The 23,526-nt window shown below is 45.8% G+C and overlaps 1 protein-coding gene and 1 long non-coding RNA gene across 20 annotated transcripts in view; one reads left to right on the top strand and one right to left on the bottom strand.

The window, feature by feature from the left end:
* The window catches only part of CCDC85A (coiled-coil domain containing 85A), a 215,823-nt gene that overhangs the window by 61,796 nt on the left and 130,501 nt on the right, over positions 1–23,526 (bottom strand). For 17 of the 19 annotated variants that reach the window (XM_069008875.1, XM_069008874.1, XM_069008876.1 and 14 more), the window contains one exon: positions 13,598–13,674. The exons of 1 other annotated variant lie outside the window; for it this stretch is intronic. In XM_069008875.1, coding sequence (XP_068864976.1) covers positions 13,598–13,674 — 77 coding nt within the window. Of the gene's footprint in view, positions 1–4,065; positions 4,186–13,597; positions 13,675–23,526 lie in introns of all 19 variants that reach the window. One more of the 19 variants, XM_069008883.1, reaches the window with a different exon arrangement.
* Positions 2,570–3,869, top strand: LOC138107554 (uncharacterized). The gene is made up of 3 exons (XR_011149585.1): positions 2,570–2,770; positions 3,025–3,098; positions 3,738–3,869. It is a non-coding gene; the product is annotated as an uncharacterized lncRNA (long non-coding RNA).

Below are 23,526 nucleotides of genomic sequence, written 5' to 3'. Positions count from 1 at the left end.
AAGGTCCTTTACTTCCAGCTGAATGAGTGACCCTGGATTGCTACGAAGGGGAAAACCCACACAGGAGAGCCCATGCCCTAAGCACAAGTGACAAGCTGGGGTCAAAATGTCACTCAAAATCACTCCAAATTTCAGCAGAAACCTCAGCTAAAGGACAGCTGTGAGGCTGAGGATGCAGCCATGGAGATTCCTTTTTAGCTTACTTCCAACATACCAGAGTGCCAGGATGCAGGAATGTCCCTGGAATTCAGGCAGGAACCTGCACCCAACTGCAGATGAGAGCCATTACATCTCAGGGCTGCAGCAGCATTCCAGCCCTGTGGGACTCCGTGAGCAGCAGGAAATACCCACGGAAATCTCAGCTGCCCGAGCCCTCCTGCCCAGCTACACCCTAAAATCCCTGTTGATGTATACCACCTTCCCTTGGGTTCCCTTCTCAAGTGAATTGCAAACAAAACTTCCCAGTAACCTGAGGAAAATATGAGTAACACCCCTCCAGAGCGAATCCAGACATTCCTGTGCTTTGGAATTACACCCATGCTCACTACTACACAATGAACTGCCTCTAAACCCGCTGTCACATGTGGCTACATTCTCCTAAGACACTACAAGCTTATAAATACAAAGCAAAACCATTCCCAAATACATTGTTGATGAGCAGGCACCAATTCCATATGCACATCCTGAGGAGAGAATTCCCACCACCGTTACCTTAATAACATACCAGCACGATCATCTAACACCACAAAATTCCTACAGCATGAATTACACATCCGTATTTGCATTTTGCAATATTTGGTACCAGATTGCATTTTGGTACCAACCAACACCATGCATCAAAATTATGGAGCTCAAAGTGAAACTTGTCATCGTTCCACTGTTTTCACAGGCAAAATGATGCCATGGCAAATGTTTCCTGTGAAACACCCACAGTGCATCAGGCTGCAGCTAAACACTGAGTTATAGCCTGGCAGGAACTGCAAGGAGAATGCAAAAGAAAAGAAACATTATAAGTCATTCATCACAAATCCACTGTGCTTTGAACATGGACTGGGTGGGTGTAAGAAGACAAAACCAGAAAGAAAATAACCAACTATTTTAAAAGTATAATAATATATCAATAGTCAAATCAGGCACGGATTATAAAAGTCAGAGGAACAGGGAGCATTTCAATGCCAGCAGCAGAGCTTTGAATGGCTGGGGAACAAAGGGAGAAGGTGGGATACAAGTATATATTTGAGATTTACACAAATGAAGTGATAATGTCAAATTGAGCATTTTAGAAGTGGCATTACTTACATCACAAGAATTTTTATGGATTACTTTTAAATATGTATGAGTTAGAAACTGGGTTTTATCCATAAATGACAAAGGAATATCATAGGCAGAAAAATACATAGGGGCCATTGTTCAGGTGGGGAAACTGAGACTGCCAGGCTTCATCACACTTGCCAAGTTTTATTCTTATGAAGGATAAATTCAGGTCAGCTGAGTCATACAGTACTTTATCCCAGATATATTATACACATAGATTTTTCTGATCAATACTAACCCACATGTTAACACTACAGTGTTCCTAATGAAACAGTAATTGCATTACAGAAACAGTAATTGACTTAATTTCCATATAAAATCTTCAAGGGCATACTGTCAGCATTTAAACGAAGATTACTTTGCATCTTCAGGTGTTTCCAGGCTCAATATGGAATACAAAATTAAACACCTTAAACTTACACTGCACATTTTTCCAGCTGTCTCAGTGCAAAGTCAATCCGTGCAGAGCACCACAAGCAGGCTGGTCAGATACAACTGGAATGAGGACACACACATGGCAACTTCTTCTTCCAACCATCCTGCCTGATGGAGCAGGTCATGGAAGAGCCTCATCTGACCGGCTGCATGGCAAAGCTCTGCTCTTGTTCCCCACTTCCTCCACTGGCAGGAGATTCCAGGTAATTTTAAAAATATTTTTTTCATTCTTTACAAAGTCAAGAAAACAACAGCACTATTTTAACAACTACCTCCTCTGTTTTCTAATGGAAATGTCCCTTTAAAACACAGTCCTGCTCTTCAGATTTTGTGCTGTTCACAAGTGGGCTGCACTAACAATGAGGTTTTATAACAGAGACTATTTCTTTGTTGCAGAAATTCCAAGTTGCCAAATTTGTACTGAAAAGCAGGCTCCTGGTGCTGGCTGGTTCTTCCTCCTGCACCTGATTCTGCAGTGATGCAAGGATCAGCTGTGCATTCCCCAGAAAGGTGGGATCAAACCCATATGCCTCACCCTAGGAAAAAGCAGGGTCTGCTCCCTGGCTGGGGATGGGGAAGTCGGGCAATCTGTGAGCTGACAGCTCACTTTCCATTTGGATACAACACTTCATTTATATCAATTGCTGCAGTACCTCCTGGTGAACTTAAAGCACAGCTTTCACATCATATTGAACTAAACTCTGTGTATTTCTTATCAATCCATTTCAGCAAGCAAAGCATCAGCTGTTGTTCCAATACTTCACTTACACGGACCAGCTGTTACAACAGGTTGTCAAAAGCACCTTGTTAAATGCTCCATTCAGGGAAGAGCCTTTGCCAAGGGGTATTTTAAGAGAACTACAAAAGGCTTTTTTCCATAATGACACATGATCTCTTGACAAAATGACGTGGCATAGCTTTATTTTCTAGGCAGCAGCAGGTGAAATACATGGAAGATGCAGAGAGGAGCTGGAGCACTCTGAACCAGGCACTCCTCGGGAGCTGGGAACGTTGTACGAGGGTGAGATCAGCGCACTCCTGGGCTGAGTGCAGCTGGCAGGGACGTGGCTGGGGCGGCCATCGCGGAGGGGACGTGCAGCTGAGGGCATGAGGAGAGGGGCTGGGGCACTCTCTGCTGCCTCTCCCCTCTGCATGCCAGGCAAACAGGCGAGACGGCTGCGGGGAAGCGCGGCTGTGCCCGGGGGTTGTGTTACAGGAAGGGATCTGATGGCTGTAATTTGTGCTCGGTTCACTTGCACAAACCCATTTCCTCAGGCTCCACGGAGGAGAAGCCAATGTCACCCGGCCTGAGGGAGAGAATCACTGTGCGCAGGAACTCGAATGTCCAGGCAAGCCAACAGCTCCGCTGAGCTCAAAACCAGAGCAAATGTCTACAAAAGTCCCTTCCAGGAGGAGTGCAAACCTCCCACTCCAAGTATGTCCCTGCAACACCTGTAGAGGTGGGGAATAACACTCCCTTAACCTAAAGCAGGTTAGGAATGAGTGAAGCACAGAAAAGAAGAGGTGCACAAAGCCCCAGACAACCACGTCTGAGCCAGCACTGGGAGAGAGGAATACACAGCCCTTGCTCTCTGCTCAGCTCTCCCTCAGTTTCATTCCCCTCCAGAGGAACATGGGTACCACTGGCACCTGTGCTGCAGTGGGACAGAGAACTCAGCCACTTGTTGTCTCATGTCACCCCATAAACCTTGGAATCTTGTAACACTTTCTAAGTTTCTTTAATTGCAACAGTTTTACTGCTGACAGAAGTGAGAACTTGAGATTTACCCCTCTGATTACTTGTGTCAATTGCTGTGTATCAATGCCACACAGGCCTTTGCAATGCAGCCCTGACTTCAGGGTAAAGCACATCTGTTCCCAAGGGAGTTTCAGCACTGACCTTGGGATTGTGGTCTTTGCTATTTTTAACAGAAATATACTGTGTGCCTTGGCTTTATCTCTGCATTAAAGTCTTTCTCTTTGCACAGGTTACAGGAATCCCTTGTATTCCACTGGAGCACAAACATGCATTCTCAATGAAAGACTTCCTTATTCAGCAAAACACCACTTCCAGCTTCAAAGAAAAACTACAAGTAACGTGGAGAGCAGCTACAGCTGGAATCAACACGGCTGTGAGGGTGGGACCCTGCCCAGGATACACACAGTCCACAGATGCAATGAGTGACAAACAAAAACAACCCCACTCATGACAGTAACATCCCAGTGGTGCCCATGGGGATGTTGCCAGGACAATACACACGTGTTGAGGGACAGACAGGACGTTTTGCATGGACTGTACCAGAGGAGCAGCGTTACCTTCAGAGCATTTACCACTGAGTCAGACTGCTGAGAGGCTGAGCCATGTCCACTGACGTTGGCTGGCTCGTTTGCAGAGCAGTGACTCCCCTCCGCCCCTCCTGGCATCCTAATGGCATCCTTCGCAAAAAATTAAACACTATTTAATACACAAAAGGCTTGGTCACTAATTAAAACAGATGTCAGTTATTTATTGCTCTTTTGCAGAAGGCTGAGAAGCACTGAAGGCGTGTGTTACTCCCAAGCTCCCCTCTTTCTGTGCCACAGTAACCAAGGTCCACTTGAGGCAGCGTGGGTGGCATTGCAGAGTGTCACCCAAACATTCTGGCCCTCAAGGGCGTCTCCCTGGAAAATCAGGACATAACAAAATTTCTTATGTGTGTACATCACCTCACAAAAGTGCTACAAAGTTTACAGAGATAATTTCAACCTCACACGAAGGTTTTGAGAAGGTCTAATTTTATCTCAGTAACTCTGGAGGTTGTTCCTTTAACAGAACTCACATTTTTGAACGTTGCTGCAAGGTTTGCAATATGAGCTGAGCCACAGCCGACCAGAGAAGGAGCCAGGAGCTCAGGGCTGCCAGCTCACTCCTTCCCTGTCTCCAGCTCCTCCAGGGCAAGGGCATGGCCCCCTTGGCCTGAGAGATGTCAACTTGTCCCCAGCAGTGACAACCTCAGGGGCTTTGTCCTCCCAGTGGACACCTGCAAGGGCTCTTCAGGACACTGCCAAAAAAATGCACGCTACCTAAATTCTTCCAGCTCAGTCACCTCAAACTTTGCAGGATGTAAAGCATCTCCTGGAGTGAGGTAACCTGAGCAAGCAGGCAGCTCTGGAGGAGTGCTAAAAATACCCCTGCTGCATCTGTGGGCAGCAATGTGAGCACTGCAGCCGCAGGGACTGCCCTAGTCCCGCTCCTGAGCTGCTCCCAACTTGCCCTGCTCTTCCCTTTCATTCCTTACGCAGAGCTTTGTGTAAAAAAATTGAGAACTCCAAAGAAGCAAAACGTTTCAAAGACAGAGAGAAGGAAAGTTCCTTCCTTAAAGAGTAATAAACAGCGTAGGAAACATTAAGAAATAATGTAGCATTAATTCCTGCTGGAACGTGTGGGAAATGCATTTCTGAAGGAAAAATAATGACAGTGGAAAGAGCCTCTGATGAGGAACAGTGCCCCCATGGGCTCTCATTTGCCCTGCTGAGCAAGCACATAGCACAGTGCAGTTTTTGGGGATATCTCTAATCTAAACAATAGGAAAGATGAAGGTGGGGGTGGGAGAAAAAGGGCACAGAGTGAAGACACGAGGTTGAACTTCACAGATCCAGTCTGCCTGAAAATTCATTGGAAAATAACCCAGTCCAAAGCAAGTTCCTAATGCTCTTGGGATACACTGAGGCCATTGTAACCAAAGGTGCAGGCTCAGAGCAGTGCCAAGGGGCAGAGAGAACCCTCCCAGCCACCCAAAACATCAACTCAACCCCCACAGTCATCTGCAGGACTGGACTTCACATATTCAAAAAAAACCCTAAAAAAAATTAAATATGTTACAAAAAACCCCCAAAATGCTGCATATGCTAAACCCATGGAAAAGGTACTTTAAGCCTGAATCTGAAACCTCGTTTCATACACAAACTTGTCCTCCTGCCAAGCACTGGATCCTTGTAATCCACAAGAGTGGGCACTAATGGATCTTGTAACCAGGCTGGCAACACCAGCACACGCTCGGGGCTGTGTGGAGCAGCATCCTGCAGTCCTCCCCAGCAATGGCCATTACCAATTTGCTGTGATGTATGGAGGGGCTTTAGGACTTATTTTGCTTTGGGAAGGATTCATGACTTTGGGAAGTTTGTGACTGGCCAGACTTAACGCTGTATTTTGGGAAAGGAAATGAAAGAGGAAGGAAAAGGGGCAATAAAGCAGCTTGGAGCAATTCTGGCTTAGGATAAACTCAGTCTGTCAGCTTTGGGGCTTTTATCAGGAAAAGTGTTCTGTTTCTTTACTAACTCCAGAGGCAGCAAAGATTTTGGTCAGTTTGGAATAGAAAATAGAAATACTGCCATTAAAATGATAAGAAAATGACTATGGACTACACATGTAGCCTTCTGAACACAAAAAAATCCAAACTTCCTGCAAGCGGTGCTGCTCTCAGAGCTCAAGCTCTCCTCCAGGCAGCTGTGTTCCACAGCCTCTTCCCTGCCATATGTAGCACACTTTTGTCTCCTTTCATGAGAACGAGAAACTTGTGAACACACTGCTTCAAGCAGCCAGCACATGTTGGTAGGAGACTGAAAATTATTATTTCCCCTGTGGACATCCTTCTCCTTCCTCCCTCTGTCCTTGATAAGAGACATAAGCTTTTCTTTAAAAAGTAAGGCAGATTTTGCAGCCCTGAAGGCCCATCCTCAGCTCAGGGACTTCTCATGTCAGGTGAGGCCACTCCACTGATGCAGTAAAGCTTCTGCTTCCCTTGGAGGAAGCTTATTCCAGGGGACGATGGGGATGCCCAGCTTGAGCACGGGCCCTGTGAGCTGGAGGCACTCCAGCACTACTGTTAGGAGCTCCTGAGGCAGTGAAGCAAAGCAGGAGGAAAAGGCACTTTGCCGAAGTGGTGGTGTCTGAACACACAGGACCTTGGGGAATGAGGAACTGAGGTCTGCAGAGCCTCTGGCACAGCTGCTGCCCAGGGGGAGCATGGACATGTTTCGCCTTCTACCAAAACCTGGCCTAATCTTCCTTGCTCTGAGCCCCCTGTCACTGCCCAGCCCCAAGTACAACTGGATCCTGAGCAGGACCTCGAGGATGGGAACAGACATCTGCTCCCTTCCTCCTCTTCCCTAGCTCCACACAGCACCTGCATCCAGCTACTGGAATCAGTATCCTGTGTGACAGATCTTTTCATTTCTTACCCAGTAACAAACTGTGGAAGTGGATCCAAATCAGACAGGAGGGATGAAGTCATAGCTCTGTAGTGCTGAAATCTCTATAAACTTTAAACATCTTGAGTAATTGTGAACAAACAGCGCTGTATAACATCAGCACATGAGAAATCATTTACTTTTTTGCTCATCCCACACAACCAGCCTTCCCTACTGGGCCTGGCCAGCCCTTGTGCCCAAGTACAGCAGTATGCATGTGGCCTCTTCTGAGTCTAAAGGGATCTCTGTACAGGTCATCCCACTGCAGAGAGCAGGTAAAACCCACACCACATCCTGTGTACTTCCCACAAGGATAAGAATCCCTGAATGTGCAGATCCATTTGCTGTTAGAAGTAAATCTACAAAATATCTAATGCCAAAACGTGACTCTAGTGAATAGAAAGAACAGGAAATCTGACTCAGCCCTGTAATATCACCTAACAAAAAGCCCAGATGAATGGAAATTTAGCATTTCACTCACACTAACTACAAAATGTTACTACTCAGGCCATTTTCCCACAGTGCCAGAGGCAAACCCTGCACTGTACCCTGGCCAGGGTCAGAATAAAGACCCCTGTGTAGAACAGGGTATTCTGTGATGGAGAGAATTAATCACGAGCTGCTCTACTTAACTCAGTAGAAAGCTTCATTTTTTCAATCTGTATTGTTGATAAGGACAGTCATGAATGAAAACCACTGTAGTGCCCAGCCCAGTGTCCAGCTCAGTCCGTGGGATTCCGTGTGCCAGCCCCTTCCGGAGCTGCCTGGCACGCAGGAAGAGCCAGGAAGGGAAAAGCAGTCCATGGCTGCCCCAAGGACACTCACAGCCACCTCATCAAAGCTTCCAAGAGAGCAGGATTTTCCTGTCCACTGGACACTGGTTCACTCACCATCCAAGCCCTACCTCATTCTGCAGCAGCCTCTTATCCCAGAGGCAAGTGGTTTACTGGGAAGTAGATCCTTCCTGCTGGGTAGCTGCCACATCAGTTCAATCACTACCTGATTTTCAAAGCTTTTTTCCCTGATTTCCCCAGCCCTCAATTTCCCTGTACATCTCAAAGCAAACACAGACTGTGTTTGTCAGCTTGTTTCAAACAGGCAGGAGAAAGGAAAACCAGAAAGCAGTAACTGCAGCATGTTGCTCTGCTGGATTAATAACACACTAAAGAAAACAGAGACATTTTTTAGGGAACGTTCCTGTCAATTAAAATACACAATCTTCAAACACTGCAGTTTTTCACCTGTCCTCAAAGACCTCAGCAGAAACCTCTCCAGGATATTGCTGCCAAAATCCACACATGCTCCCACTGGGTTGGAGGCACACTCAGATTTCTGAGTGGCCAAAACTGTTGCTGGCTACATCCCCTCAGAAACAGCCATTTCCAGCAGGCCTGTCAGAAACCTCTTTTGATAATGAACAGGCAAGAGAAAAAGGTTCTGGGCTGTGGCAGCTCCAAACCTTGGAGGCCACACATGGAAAATACAGAAGATTCCATAGAGTCTACTAGAAAATCCTGAGGACAAAGTAACTCCTGACTTTTAGAGTTATAACTGGAAAAAAAAGACCATCTGTCCTCTCAGAACTGCAACTCTCTGTGCACCAAGTTTTTCTTGAATTTGTATCTTGGTAACATGAAGCTCATGAGCTCTTGTCTTCCAGCCTTCCCCTGTCAAGCACAATGGACACCCTGAGACAAAGACCCTGCTCAGATTCGCAGCTGCTGGGAACTGGAGCCCTTCATTAATGGCCTATTAATTTACACTGGGGACGAGAGCACATGAAAGAACTGGGTGGGTGGATGCTCTTGATTCACTTTCTTTCAGCAAATATTTGATGGCATGATTAGGAAACATGAGTTTGTTCAATGGCTTTTAATTACATTTTGGTTGAAGGATTCCCTATCCTACATGCTAAGGAAGGGAGGAGACAAACACTATGGAACTGTGAGTGACACAGATTTTAGAAAAAGAAACACTAACCAAACAATTCCCACCTTCTAATAGATTTATAATTAAAACCATGTCATGAAGAGGGAAAATAAAAAAACACAGATCTCAGTGAAAGGTTTTTGAAAGAGTTGGAAATGGGTTGAAATAAAATGTGATAATCTAATGAAAGGGGGAAGAAAGAAGGAAATGGAAAGTGTTAAAAGAGCTTAAGAATAAACTCATGTGTGCCTAACAGCCACACCTACCATTTCCCAGTTAAACATACCAGGACTGGAATGAGCTAACAAGGATGCAAACCCCCAAAAAAGAGCCTGAAGCAACAGTGCAAGTGCAAGAAATACTGCAAAAAGAGATAGGAAAGGACCAAAAGCCTTGGAAAGGAAAGAATGAGGAAACAGAGGTAGCAGAGCCCAGGTGAGAGGGAGCAGAAGGCTCTGCTCTAGCCTGGCACCAGAGCTGCCTCCTTGTCCTGTGCTGTGGGAGCTGGGTGCTCACTCCACCTCCGGCCCACTGGCACCTTGTCTGCAGCATCCTGGCAATGCTTCCCTTCCCCCTCACTGAAAGGGAAAGCTGAATTACAAGGACAAAGAGCTGGAAGGGGAAAAGTCTCCTCCTCCCGTGAAACAAATAAGAACCGAAGCAATTTAAATTGGGTGACTTGCCAAGTTTGTCTTTTGCAAATGCATTCACTGTCATTATATGACAGATGTCCGCATTCCCAGGGCGTTTCAGCTGAGCTTATCAGCCCTGAAATACCACCCCAACAAAAACTCAGGGATATCTTCAGCTAATTGACATGTGGATGCCAGATCCTGATCTGGCTTCTCCCGGCATAAGGCAGGGGAGCAGTCATGCACCATGGCAAGTCTGGGAGGAGACGCCTCTTCCCAGGCCTCTGCAGATACTCACTGACATAACAGGTCTGTCACAGCCCAGGGAGCTGCAACTGGATCCGAATGCAATCTTTGACCCCTAGATATTTTAGTAATTATTGCTGAGTATCTTCATTACAACAGCATAGGTGGTGTGACAAGATTTGAGTGGTAGGCAAAGATCTCGGGTTTTAGTAACAGGGAGGCTTTAGGGATGGCTTCCCAATTCTCAGCCCTCCAGCTCAGTGCAGCTGAGTTACACACTTAAGAAGAAGGAAGAAAAGCCCTGTCCACCCTGTGCTGCTGATGGGAAGGAGATGGAGAAAGTCAGAAGCAAAGCTGAGCCAGAGAAGAAGGGAGGGGTGAGGGGAAGGTGGCTTAAGATTTAGTTTCTATTTCTCATTATCCTACTCTGATTAGAGTGGTAATGAATTAAACTAATTTCTCCAGGCCGAGTCTGTTCTGCCCATGACAGTAACTGGTGAGTGATCTGTCCCTGTCCTTACCTCAACCCATGAACCTTCTGCAGTATTTTCTCCCCCTGCCCAGCTGAGGATGGGAGTGATGGAGCAGCTTTGGTGGGCACTTGGCCTCCAGCCAGGGTCAACGCGCTGTATGTGGTTAGAGCACTGCTGATGCTGCATTCTCCTGTTTCAATGTCTGCTGAACAACCCAATCTCCAGTGGAGCTGCAGTTCCATGTGCACTTTGAGTCAGCAGAAGGCACTGCCAGAGCCCATGTGCTGCTCCTGCCTCAGTCCTGTGAGGAACTACTCCAGCCTGAACTCATCCAGCAAAACAGAAACGTTCTTGCTCTATCCCTGATGCCCCCAGGCCCTGCTGTCACACAGCTTTGCCCACAGGAGAGTTTGAGGAGCACCAGTGCAAGCTGCTCACCCCTCGGCCCGGCCGCAGCCGGCACAGTCTGGCATTCCCAACAGAAGACCCAGCTGCATGCCATAAATCTTGGAAAGTATCTGCTTTCTTGCTCAAAAGTCCTGCTTGTGGCCAGAAACTGAAAGGGTCTGGGTCATATCTTGTTATTGGAGAGAAGGAATACAGAGAACGACAACAACAACAAAAGAACAGCTCCCACAAACACAGCAAACCTGCAACCTACGGCTCCTTGTAACTCTGAAACCCCCTCCTATGCTCTGAACCATCTCCACAACCGCTGTGCAGCACAGCAAAAGACATTAACAGGCTTAAGTGAATATTCCCATTCTTATACCTTTTCTATTACCTGATCAAACTAAAATATTGACTCAGTGGTGGTACTGCAATTCCCCTGACAAAGCAGCCCTTCGGTACAGCAGAGGGAGCTGAAACTCAGGTTCCATTTGAACAGTGATGGCAGCACTTAAAACCATTTTCTTTGGAAATGTTCTTGCCACTAAATATTAATAAAACCTTTACATTAGAGGTCTGTGGGGTTTTGAAAAGAAAACTAATACATATGGAGGGAGACAAGCAAAGCAAAAGAAATTGGAAAGGAACCACATCTAAGTGACAGAGGAACAGAATGATTTGTCTGGAGAGGTGTCGACAATTGTGTCAGTGCATTTCCAGGAGTGACACATAAGCAGAAAAGGGGGGAAAGAAAGGACACTGAAAGCAGAGAGGAAAAAGAAGAAAAGCATGGCAGGAGGAGAGAAAAAAGCCTGAGACAAGGCCAGGGCTTTTCAGCAGAGACAGCAGAGGTGTCACACTCATGAGCGTGAGTCGTCACCTCTCTCCTAAGTGCAATCCTGCAATTCCCAAACCCTGCCAGGGAGGGGCTATCCAAAAAGCAAAAGGCATCTCTCACTCAGACACTGCTGAAATTTTAAGGCAGGACACTGTAACTGAGTAAGGGCCATGCCAAAAACCTTCATCGGTTGTGGAGCTCGTTGTAGATTTTCAGTTTATTTGTCAAAAGCACTTGGCTTGGCTTCATGCCCAACAAACTCCCACTCCTCCCACTAAATGGAATTAAACCAGTGCCAGGAGTTTATGCATTTCCAGCCTGCATCCTTGTCTTTGTGACAGGGCCTGATCACCACTGAGGTGAGCACGTTCAAGGTGGGACCCACAGGAATAACAAACTCACAAAACAAGCACAGGCAAATGTAACACCGAGGTGATGAATGCAAAGTTAGAATAAGCTCGGTGTCTACACTTCCTTCCTCTCCCCAAAGCCATGACTTCAACCGGGAGGAAGAGTAAAATATGCCAGGAAATGTGAACTCTTGCCACTCATTAAGTCTTAGAATAAAGTATCCAGAGATATGAGGAGATTTATCAGAACTCCACCACAAATCCTTGTGCCAACAAAGCCACACATAAGACAAACTCTGACCTGGCTCCTTGAAAACAAAAAGCAGTTTCCAGGCTTGCTCACCTCACTCTTCCCCTTCAAAACCCCACCCTCAGCGTATTTTGTTTCAATGATTTTTGCAACAGCTACAGGCTTAGGTGCTGGGCTGTTTCCACAGGCACTATTCTCTGGTTTGGCACCCCAGCCAAGGTATTTTCACTGAACTCAGTGCCCACAGTGTGGGTGTCCCAGGCTTCGGTAAGATTTGGGAATGCTTTTTGTGGGTTCTGCCTCAGCGCCTCAAACCCAGACAAATCAAACATAAAACACATGGACACTTCTAAAGATTTGGCCCATGAAGAATGTTCTGCACAATTTATCTCCCAGTGTTGTTCCAGACCCAAGACAAACCACACAGTATTTTTGGGTGGGTTTGTTAACATTTGCCATGAAAAATGTTCTTGAAAGAAAATAATATTCTTTATCACTGATGATCAACCATTGTCTTTCCTACTGAAAACTGTTTACATGTTAACGAGCAGACATTTTTTGTTGTCCTTCTTTTCCAGATCCAAAAATTAGAGTAGAGAGAAGCCAAGGGCCCAAGGTCACCAAGCAAAGAGCTGCAGAGGCCCTTCCAACTGTCACATTAAAGGTGAGGGGAAAATCCACCACATTTTACTTAGACTCTGCCTTAACAAAAGGGCAATAAATCTGAGCCAGTGGATTTTACTTCTTACTACCTCACTGTTACCTTGGATTTTACAGTCAAATAATGGTACTAAGTCCAACAAAAAGCATTTTTCTTCTTCAGACCAATGGCTAGTGTTCGATTTAAACAAAATCCAACTTCATTTCTTTTCCATTGGGCAATTTCATTTGAAGACCTGACAAAATTTTCTAAGGGTTATTTAATGAAATATGATAGAAATACGTTCTAGTAAGTATGTACCTATATGAAAAGTTACAAGTGTATTCATTTGTATTGAGCTTTTAAATTTTGCATTCTTAGAAACATGTTAGGAAAACCTTTAACACCATATTTAGTCAATTGACTTTCAGTCTTGCATTAATGTATCTAATATATTTCTTAGAGTATTAAAAATAATATAACTCAATTATTACTTATAATGTTTGCATTTTTAGAGCAAAATATTTTGGTTAACTGTAAAAACTAGTTGATATTTTAACAAGAAGCTCTTGGAACAAAACCAGAATGCAAAGGGTCAGTTCACTGTGATTCCCAACCCATAAGTTAATTAATTAATTAATTAATTAGAAGTAGCAGCTTCCAGGGAATTTTTCTTAGCAAGGTATCAATGCCTGCAAGGAAAAAAATTAATGAAAGCATTGTCACAGCCTTAAATCAATCTCCTACTCAAACACAGCAAGATGAGCAAACAGATGTGAGAGCCTTTGTTTATCTGGGTGTTCAAACGCAGGAAGGACAAGGGCTGCTGGTCCCTCTGCAGCCCGGGTGCTCCCGCGGGGCTGTCACCCACCTGGGGCAGCATGCGGTTTTCCTCCTCCAGCTGTCTTACTCTGGCCTCCAGCTGCCTAACATAGGACAAGGTTGATTCTAAAAAATCAAACAGAAAAAAACTCGTATTATCCACAGAGATCTTCTTGTGTTTACCAGTGCCAGAGCCTGTGCCACATTCTCACTTGTACTCACAGCAGATTGCCTCTCTCAAATATCCATGGAACATCCCACTCTGCTCCTCCCAGGGCAGAGCAAACAGCCCTGATCCTGGAACTGATCAATTCCTTGTTGCTTGTGATTCTGAACTGCTGCACCTTAAGGTGGTCCCTTCTCAGACCCAAGGAATCTCACAGAAAGACAACACAGGGTTGAGTCCTTCCAACCCATCCCCATTTGCAAACGCTCCACAAGGATAACTCATTATCCCACCAGGTCAGCACTGCGGAGCCCAGGGAGAGCAGATGGTGCTGTGCGGGCAGCCAGGGTCAGAGGGGCCCCTCGCACAGTCCCGGGGCTCTGGGGCACACACAGCCTCCCCAGGCAGCACAGCAGCTCGTGGGCTCCAGCCCCAGCTCCTGCCAGGCTGTGCTGCCACAGCTGGGGCTGGGCTGGAAAGCAGCTGTGTGTCCCCAGGGCCGGGACGTTCTGAGCTGGTTGACAGCAGGACCGGCCGGGGCACAGCGCAGCTCACAGCACGTCCTCCTCTCCCCCACACGCCAGGGACACGCTCCCACTGCCCTGCTCTGCTCTCTCAACTGCACAAAGAGCAAACCCTGCTTGTTCTGCTCACCAGTCCCTCACTGACCTCCACAAGGGCAACCTTTGGTGCATTGTGAAGAACATGAGTCACTCCCAGTCTGCCCCCAAGAACTTGACATAAGGAGATTCCTGATCCAGCACTAAAAGCACCCAAGAGCTTTACCATCACACATTTCTTGGGTCACATAGAATTGCTGCTCTTAAAGTCCTGGATCTAAGAGAGAGACATGTCTAGGAATGTAGCACTCAAGTGTAAGAAAAAAGATGCAGAAAAACTGTTGCAACTCTCGCACCTCCTTGTATGTAGGTGGAATTCCACATGTACTCATTCCTGACTCAGTGATCCATCCACTCAACTTCCTCTGAGATGTCAATTCCCATCACACATTTGTACTCATATTGCCATGTAATTAGCAAAATTGATGATTGATGGTATGGAATCCATGGGTACCGGGGCAGTGCTGATGGCTGATATAGCCCTGCAAAGCTGCGCTGACAACACAGCTGTTCACTGGTTTCAATTGACAGATGAATTTGGGCATGAATTTCCTCTGATACCTCATCACTACTGCAGCCTGCCCGTAAAATAAGGGAAATAAGGTGTCACTTACTGCTCTTATGAGACTGCAATGGGCTAAAATATGCATGGGAATTTACACAACATGAAGACAATACACAGTAATTTGTCAAAGATAATTAATGCCCAGCCAGGCACTGGATTAAAAATAGCCTTGTGCAATAAAAGAGGAAGAGGTAATCTGAGGTTCTGCATGCTCTGCTGCGTAAGGATTTTCATAGTTAGTGATGGGTGCATCTCTGGAGAGCCGCTGAGCCTGGCTCAGATGAGCACTTAGGAGATGAACAGCTCATTCAATTAACTCTGTACGACAGGGGCCCTCCCACCAAATCAGCTCCTTCCCAGCACAGGCACCCCTGGGAGGAGCCGCAGGAGCTCCCTCACCATCACAGCCCTTAGCAGAGGCAACAGCTCCCGGCACATCCCAACCCTTCCCTCTGTTGTTTTCTCCATGAGATGGTCCCTGAGTACCCATCTTGTCAGAGGGGCTGAACCAGGTGCTCTCTATGGCCCTGGCCAGCTCTAATTCCTTGGCTACAAGTTCACTGCTGTGGCAGCATGGATTTGGATTCATGGTTGAGTCGAGTCCAATTTCCCAGCTGTGCCCACCAGTTCCCTCCATGAGAGTTCCCCTCTGGATTCTTTTCAGCTCCAGGCCGCCTGCAATTTCCTGGTTGAGCATTTCTTATCTCCTCAGACAACACATGCCTCTTGGCAACGTCTGCCTTAGTTTTACTCCTTTACTTCTCTGTTGTGAGTCCAGAGCAGAGATCTCTGCTGCTTCAAATCACACAACTCTGCCTCAGTTCTCAGCTTCCCAATGCCAGCTCCTACCAGCTGAGGATTTGGTCAGGAATCTCTGTGCCTCTTAACCCTTCTAAAGTGTGAAACAGTTATTTAAATCTCCTCTTGTAATCTGACTAAAAGGGAAAATTAGGTCATCTACCAAAGGCTTGAGTAAGTAAATCCTAAGGTGTGTGAGTCTTCTTGACACATAGACTAGACACATATATATTTCAGGATCTGTTAATATATTTATGCTGGGATGTTATGAGCTTAGAGGAAAAATGAGCAGAAAAGTCAGTCAAGGACATAGGAGATGGAGAAATTGAAAACACATGAAGTGAAACACTGTCACCAAACTTTAAAAAAACCCAACCAAACAAAAGTTGCATCTAAAAGCATTTATGAGAAGACCGACATGATCCATCTCTTCTACTTTGGAACAGCCTGTGCAAACAAGACAGTTCCTGGCTCATGTCCTTACTGCCAGTTTTGACCCCTGTGGGCCCCTTGGTTACATGATTTCCACTCCTTCCCATCTTCCTTTGTGAAGCATTGCTAAGGATGTACCGATTTTGAACAATTCCCATTCTCAGGAATGGGTTACCACCAAATGAGCTTCCCGTGCTCTTAACATCATTGAGAATGTGATCAACGTGTGGTGCCTCATTCCAGGCCTGAAATAAAACTATTTTCTGAGCTATTAGAGACACAGAAATATCTTGCTCTTAGGGAAATTCAGTGACAATTCGCCCTCTCTCCACACCTGTCACTCTAACATGTTGTAAGAGAACATCAATATTTTTGTAGATTATCTCTTTTTCTTTTGACATCCACACTCTTGAAGCGAGTAGATATTTTGGGGTTATGTCAAACTTTATCAGACACTTATGTTGCTGCCAAAGGCATATTTGTGCATTGGCTTTATCCATTTTTATGTGACTGTGCCTGGTCTCAGTCTAGCAAGGAATTTGTAACATTCTTTAAGCCAGATTATCCTCTGCTGTTTTAGAATGGGTGAGGATGTCATGTTAAATTCTGATATTTTCTTTTTTCTTTCTGGGTTTGTTTCTTTTTTTTTACCACTCACAGGCAGCTGTAGGACTGCACTGGAGAACATCTTAAAGTCTGAGGTCCTCTACACACTTATTAGATCCCTGGAAAAGGGATGAGAAACCCACAGAAAGCAAAATCCCAGAGGTTCAACCTACTTTTCCACTTGTTCGTATGAGCTGGAGTAACAAGCCCAATAGGGCTGGTGGAAGAGATTTTATCCAACAGAGGAGTATTTGAGGGGAAGACAGAGTGGGAGACCCAAGAGCTGGACAGAAGGCTGCTCTGAGGCAGTCCTTACATCCTCATGGCCAGAAAATGATAAAACACAATTTGGTGACAATGCAAAATTCACCTGGATTCTGTTAACAGCAACACTTCCTGCTTTGGTATTCGTGCTCCTAAAGGAGGTCACCAGAATCTGGAACTCTCAGATCCCAAGGCACACATTTTAAACACTGAGGGCAGAAATGAGGGAAACTGCCAACAATTTACCTGGCCAAAGAATTCAGCATGTTGGGTGCAGGGATACTTTGATGTACAGCAACAAGGGTTTGGTTCAGGTACGTCTGACTTCAACAAACTCCATTTGTTATGCTGCTCTTCCAGAATCACAGAATTAACTAGGTTGGAAAAGACCTTTGAGCTTCCTGAACTGTGCTGGCAGGAATTTAATAATTGCATATCAAATCAGATTTTGGTCATTCAAGCCCACACCCAGCACCCTGCAGGGACAGCTAAATAATCTTTCAATAAACGAGAGACGAAAACCAAGGTTGTGAAAGGGGTACTTTAAACCCTCCTGTAATTCCCTGGCAGCTCCACATATTTAGGAAAGGGTTCCTCTGCTAACTGGGGAGCAGATTCAATGACATGCAAACCATCTCCCTGTCCTAGTCATCTGATTTAATTACCTCAATATTAATACTCATGACTAAGACATGTTATCACTGCAATCCATCCCCTTTCAGCTACCTTGTTTGGATATTAAAAAAAAAAAATGGCCCTGTTGGATTTACACTCAGCAATTTACACCCCTTGCACCCAGTGCTAGTGCTGGCAGCACCCACCTCCCCGGGGCAGCATCAGAGGACCTCCCAAGGTCATTTTTAGCCCTGTCTCCTATGATTTTCCATTAGGGCTGTACATCTTACATAACATCCCTTACTGAAGAAGGGCTGGAGAACTTCGTATTAGAGTGCAGCCGAATTCCCCGGCAACGCAGCGACACTGGGATTAGTGCTATCATGTAGAAAGAAAGACATCTGCCTAAGGCAGGATTTTATTAAGCTCACCAGAATGTTTAGGAGCTATTTACAACAAAGACACATATTCTTGGGAAGTTTTGGGACAGCGAGCACCATGGCACTAAGACAGGGTTTGCATTTCTCAGTCTTGCTGTTGTCTGAAATTCTCCCGCCCCAAGCTCAGATTCCTCATGATTATGGATCCAGCAATTCTTGACTTCTCCCAGTAATTAAAAATATAATTAACTAAGCTGAGCTAGTTCACCAAGTGTGTCAAAACTGAATCCTAGCAAAGGGAAAGCTGGCACATGCTGGTTCAAACATCCAGGACGCAGTGGCAGCCCTGACGCTTCTCAGGCAGCATGTGCCATGTTTCCCCTTTTCAGCACACATTACACACAGACAGGTGCTAATTACCTTATCTCTGTAATCAGAGAATTTTATTCAGATTTCACACAAAACCAGTGTTTTCTCAGGTGCAGCAGCTTTTAATCACAGATTAACTATTTATTAGAAGAAAGCATACTCTCCTTATCTTAAGGCAGCCCTTGCCATGCCTTTAGCCAATTCAGTGATGGGGTCTGACTCAGATTCCAAGGTGTTTGTACTTGCCTGGATTTAGGTGCCGCTGTGGATCAGGAAGGTTAGTGAGCAGGTCTGGGCTGACTGTGCATGCACATCCCTTTGGTGAAGCTCTGCCAAGGCTTTCCCTTTTCCTGAGGCCACCAAGGAATGCCCCAGGTCACCCAAATGCTGCCTGTGACACAACTTACTAGAAATGCATTGTTGGCTTCCACTTAAAAACATAACCGATTTAGGCTGGAGGTTTTGTTGCACATTTAGCTTTAGGTGCAACAAAATTTCCAGTTGAATTCATCCAGAAAAAAACTCAAAAAAGTTAAAAAAAAAAAAAGGTTTAAAAACCTCGCATGGAGAAAAAAGGATTCAACTTTAGGAGCACCTAAAAACGATCTCAGATGTCAGCTGAGGTAACGCTCTTGCTAACAGCTGGATAACACTGTCACACTAATGGGCTGCTGAAACACTAACCTTGCTTTGTTTGGGGTTTTTTGGTGCTAGAGGTGACAATAGCAAGGCTTTCCTTGCTGGCCTGTTTGATATCCCGTTAGCTCCCCTTCAGCCTGTGCTAAATGCATTTGGCACGTTATTGATGGAAACAGAGAAAATCAAACCCATTATGCTGTTGCTGAAGCCTTTCCCACTGGCTGTCAGCTTGTTCTGGTATTGATTGGCTGTGGTTTATGATCAGTAAAATCTTTATTGGTTCCATTTACTCAGCCACTCGGGTTTGTCCCTGTGCCACCGCACTCTCCTGTGCTCATTAGGCGTGTCCCCAAGTGCAGGCACAGCCCCTGGCCTGGAAACACGGCAGAAGGAAAGGGGGATGGATGTTCAGCAGGTTCCTGCATGGAATCAAATGGAAGGCTGGAAAAGGCACCAGCTGAGAACAGCTTGGCTTAGGGAAGGAAGGGAGATGAGGGTACTCATTCATCTCTCCAACTCAGTGCCCTCATCTCCTTCCTTCCCTAAGCCGAGCTATTCTCAGGCTTGCCTTTTCCAGTATTCCATTTGATTTCACACAGAAATCTCAACTTTACCCTGGTGCCTCCTTGTCACATAGAATTGTATCTTTTAAGTGTCCCTTGCTGAAAAGGCCCCAGGTCCCCTGCAAACCCATGGCCACTGAGAAACCACCGTATCCACAGAGCCACCTCCAGCTTCTCCCAGTTCTGCTGTGCCCCTGTTACACGAATATTTACAGGACAAAATGAAAAGATACTATAAATGAAAATGCAAAGCTTCCCAGCAACAGCAATATTTGTGCAAAAACCAGAGGGTCAAACTGACTGAGACACCAAATACCTGCACTAAAGGCCCTCACCATCCCCACAACTCCCCATAGATGCTCACAGCCACTTTTCTTAGCACATAAAATTGTATTTCACAGGCTCCAATCATCAGATGTTGAAGAGACATAGTTTAGAAAAATTAGTTTAGGTGAGAAATTTAGTATTGGTACAGCAATCTCTAGTTAATAATACATTGGCTTCCACCTGGGAAACTGCAGCATAGGCCAAACCTGAAAACTACATCTCCAGGAATTCTGAATCAGATCAAACCTCTCAATCACTTTTATGCTCATCGAGTGCCTCGTTAGGAGGCAGTTATCCAACCTGTAAACTCCTCTTTTATGGGTTACTGTTCGTGTGACTCAATCCCAAATTCAAACAACGTTCCTCAGAGTACAGAAATAGAAGCTCTCACATCACTGAAGCCATCGAACCATTGAACATCTTCTTGCTCCAACTACAAAAGAGATGCCAAAACTCACAACAAAGATCGATAGCCACATGAATATGTGGAGGAACAGCCAACCCACAACTCTTCCTCCTCCCTGTGTGAGTGAAACCAACAGTCCCTGTTCTGGGTTTACGTGGGGTAAATTTGGATGGAGAGGCAGGGGCTCCAAGAGATGTTTGGGCAGCAGGCAGGGCCAGGAAAGCAAGTGGGGCAGTAGGGCCACTCTCTTGGGCTGTTTCTGGCTCCTTGTCTCACTTCTCATCCTGCTGATGCTTCATTCCCTGCAATAGGAGCATCCTGCATGAACTGTGATGTGCACACAGCATCCAAAGCCTCCTATAAACAAAGCAGGAAAAACTACAAAACCAGTAAGCATGCAAGGGAAAAAGCAGTGAGATGCGCACAATTATCCATCTCTGAGGAGCAATGGGGAGCATTCCCGTGAGCAGGCAAGGGCAGAAGCTGGGGAACTGCCACAGGAAGACAGGCCAACCTGGGCAAACAGTGTAGATTTAAAATTATCAGAACAAAAGGGGATTTTGGATTAATTTCTCTACACAGAGTGATTAAGATGTAGGACAGGCTATTAAATGCAGTAAAAGATGTTACAAGATTAAATATGTCCTGGGGACTGAAACCACCCTCTTGCTTCCAGAGCCCATTAAAGAGCCACGGTACAGTAACGCCTGCCTGTCCCTCCTGAGCTGGGCACATTTAAAGCAGGAAAGATGAGTATTCTGTAAAATTACTGCACCAGCAATCCCAGCACAGAACCTAATTCCAAGGAAAAATTAGCTCTATCCATTTCAGCTGGCAGCTACACAATAGCAGAGGAAAGCGCTGTCAGTACAGTCTCCATCTCCTCTGTAAGACTCTTTTGGAATGACTAGGGAAGGGATAATGAAAAGAAATATTCAAATGACAAGGTATTTAAGCCAAAAATCTGTCCATGCAAGCATGTCGCTCTCTAGGGACTCACATCTCCTGGGCTGCTCCCTCCACAGCGGAGCATCCAGATCTCCACACAAAATCCCTGCGAGGGGAAAGCCCCAAGAGGGACCTCAGAGGTCAGGAATCAGCCTGAGTGTCCAGCTCTAGCTGAAATCAGCACTCAACTACTTCAGCACTTCAAAAAATTCTGCAGGTGTCTCCTGCATGTTCCTGATAGCCCAAACATCCTGACCTTAGGGGCAGAAAGATTCCTGTGCCAGAGCAGACCAGGCATCACCTAACAGAGGATCTTGCCCCAGCTTCAGCTCATTATTTCCTTCATTTCTGAAGGTCTGTATGTCTGGCCAGTATCTCTGTGGTCCTGATATGATGCTGGGATTATGGGATTGGTCCAGTGAGACTCCCAGTCCCCTCTCCAGGGCAGAGGGGACTCAGGTGCTGCAAGCCAAACCCTGCCACATTGCACTTTTAGGCTTCCAAGTTCTCCCAGGGACGGGGTTTAGGCACCTTTTAGGTATTTCCCTATCCACATGGTGACATTCTTTCTGTCCTAAACCCACATTTCCCCCTGCCTTGCTGTCTTTCCTGCCTTCCTGAGATTTCTATGGCTACATCCTACACTGTTGCAGCTGGGCCTGAGAACTACTCAATGACTGTGCTTTATTTTGTGAAAGTGCACAGGCACAAACCCACATCATGGACTGATGCAGAGCAACACTTGTGAGAGGCATAAACCATGGGAGCCTGTGTTTTGTCAGGGCTTCAGAGGAAGCCAAATGCTCCACATAAACAACTTTCTGGTTTCTCAGTGCCTTTTCAGGGTTATTTCTCTGCAATCAACATACACTGCTGCTATATTAACATGATGCTGATTAAAATATTCAAAACTTACAAGTAATCTTAACACAGGTAACAAAGCACAGCACATACTACTGAGAGCTGTATGCTGTACTAGACACATTTACCTGCTATAAAGCTGTTGAATTAATGATTTAATTAATGATTGTCTGATTTACCCCCAGACACAGCAAATGGAGCCCCTTGTCCTCTCCTTTTCTGTTGGTTGTTGACCTGCAATGTCTTTGTAGCAAAACCAGCTGAGATTTCCCAAGTCAGCACATTCAGTAGTCAGCTGCCCATTCCCTGGGCTGCATTGGAGATCCCAGGACAGCAGATGTGGCAGCTCCCCTAGGATACTGCTGCCTAGCAGCTCTTCCACTGAGGGGATTTCTCCCCAGTGTTAGTGAAGCTGATCCTTATGCGTAGATGTTGTGAGCATCTTCCTAATCAAAGATTAATAAAGTACTTGCACTTTACTAGACTTCCAAGACTCAACCATCTCTCCATGCAGCCTTACCTAGAGGACTTCAATTGCCTTCCATGGAATGGTCTGTCCACTCTTGTGGATGTGTGTCCATGCAAATCAGCTACCCAGCACAGCTATTCCCAGATCCGTGTTCCCCTGTGAGCTGTCCTCAAACTCAGGAATCGATGCCGCTGCTGTTGGCTGCCCCTGCACCCTTCTCTTTTTATGTTCCAAGAACCATTTCATCTAACAGAGATGAAATCAGCCAAATGCAGGAAGTGCTCTAGAACCTGAAAATGGCAAATTAGCAGTTGCAATACTTCCTCAAGTTTCTAAATGATCTACATCCACTTGCAGGGCTTTAGTGCTGTGTTCAGCACAAGGGCCTTCGGCATCCAGACAAAGCTGGGATGACTCAGGGAGAGCAGTCAAACTTGAGAGCTCTCCCAGCTGCTTATCTTCATCATCGGAACAAAACAAACATTTTAAACGAGGTCTCCTCTGTTTATTTCCTGGTTACTTCACTAATGGGAAAGCAATTTACGCATTTCCTCTCCCCAAACATACAAATAATTGCACAGGGCTTTTGGTTACAAAGGCTGTTGGAAGCTGTTGTGTCCTTCTCGCTGAGGTTTACACGGAGCAATCCATGACTAATCCTCTGTCCCTGGCATGAAGAGCTCCCCAGGGCCCTTTCTTGCCCCTTCTGGGCCACACAACACAGGCTGGGAGATGAGTCAGACTCAAAAATCAAGTGAATGTGTTTGTGTGGACACGTGCACGTGAGATGAGGGTCTTCCCATGAATTACCTACCCTCAAATTACCAAGATTTCGTTCTGGTCACTCTGAAAGCTTCTTTTATGGAATTACAAGGAGGAAAAATTTGTCCCATCAGCAGGCAAAAAGATAGAAGAAACATGTGAGCATTTCCCAAGCAGGTGGTAGAGCA

Source organism: Aphelocoma coerulescens, chromosome 3 (assembly GCF_041296385.1).
Source record: "Aphelocoma coerulescens isolate FSJ_1873_10779 chromosome 3, UR_Acoe_1.0, whole genome shotgun sequence".
NCBI classification, from domain to species: Eukaryota; Metazoa; Chordata; class Aves; order Passeriformes; family Corvidae; genus Aphelocoma; species Aphelocoma coerulescens.
This window is presented reverse-complemented; position numbering and strand designations above follow the sequence as displayed.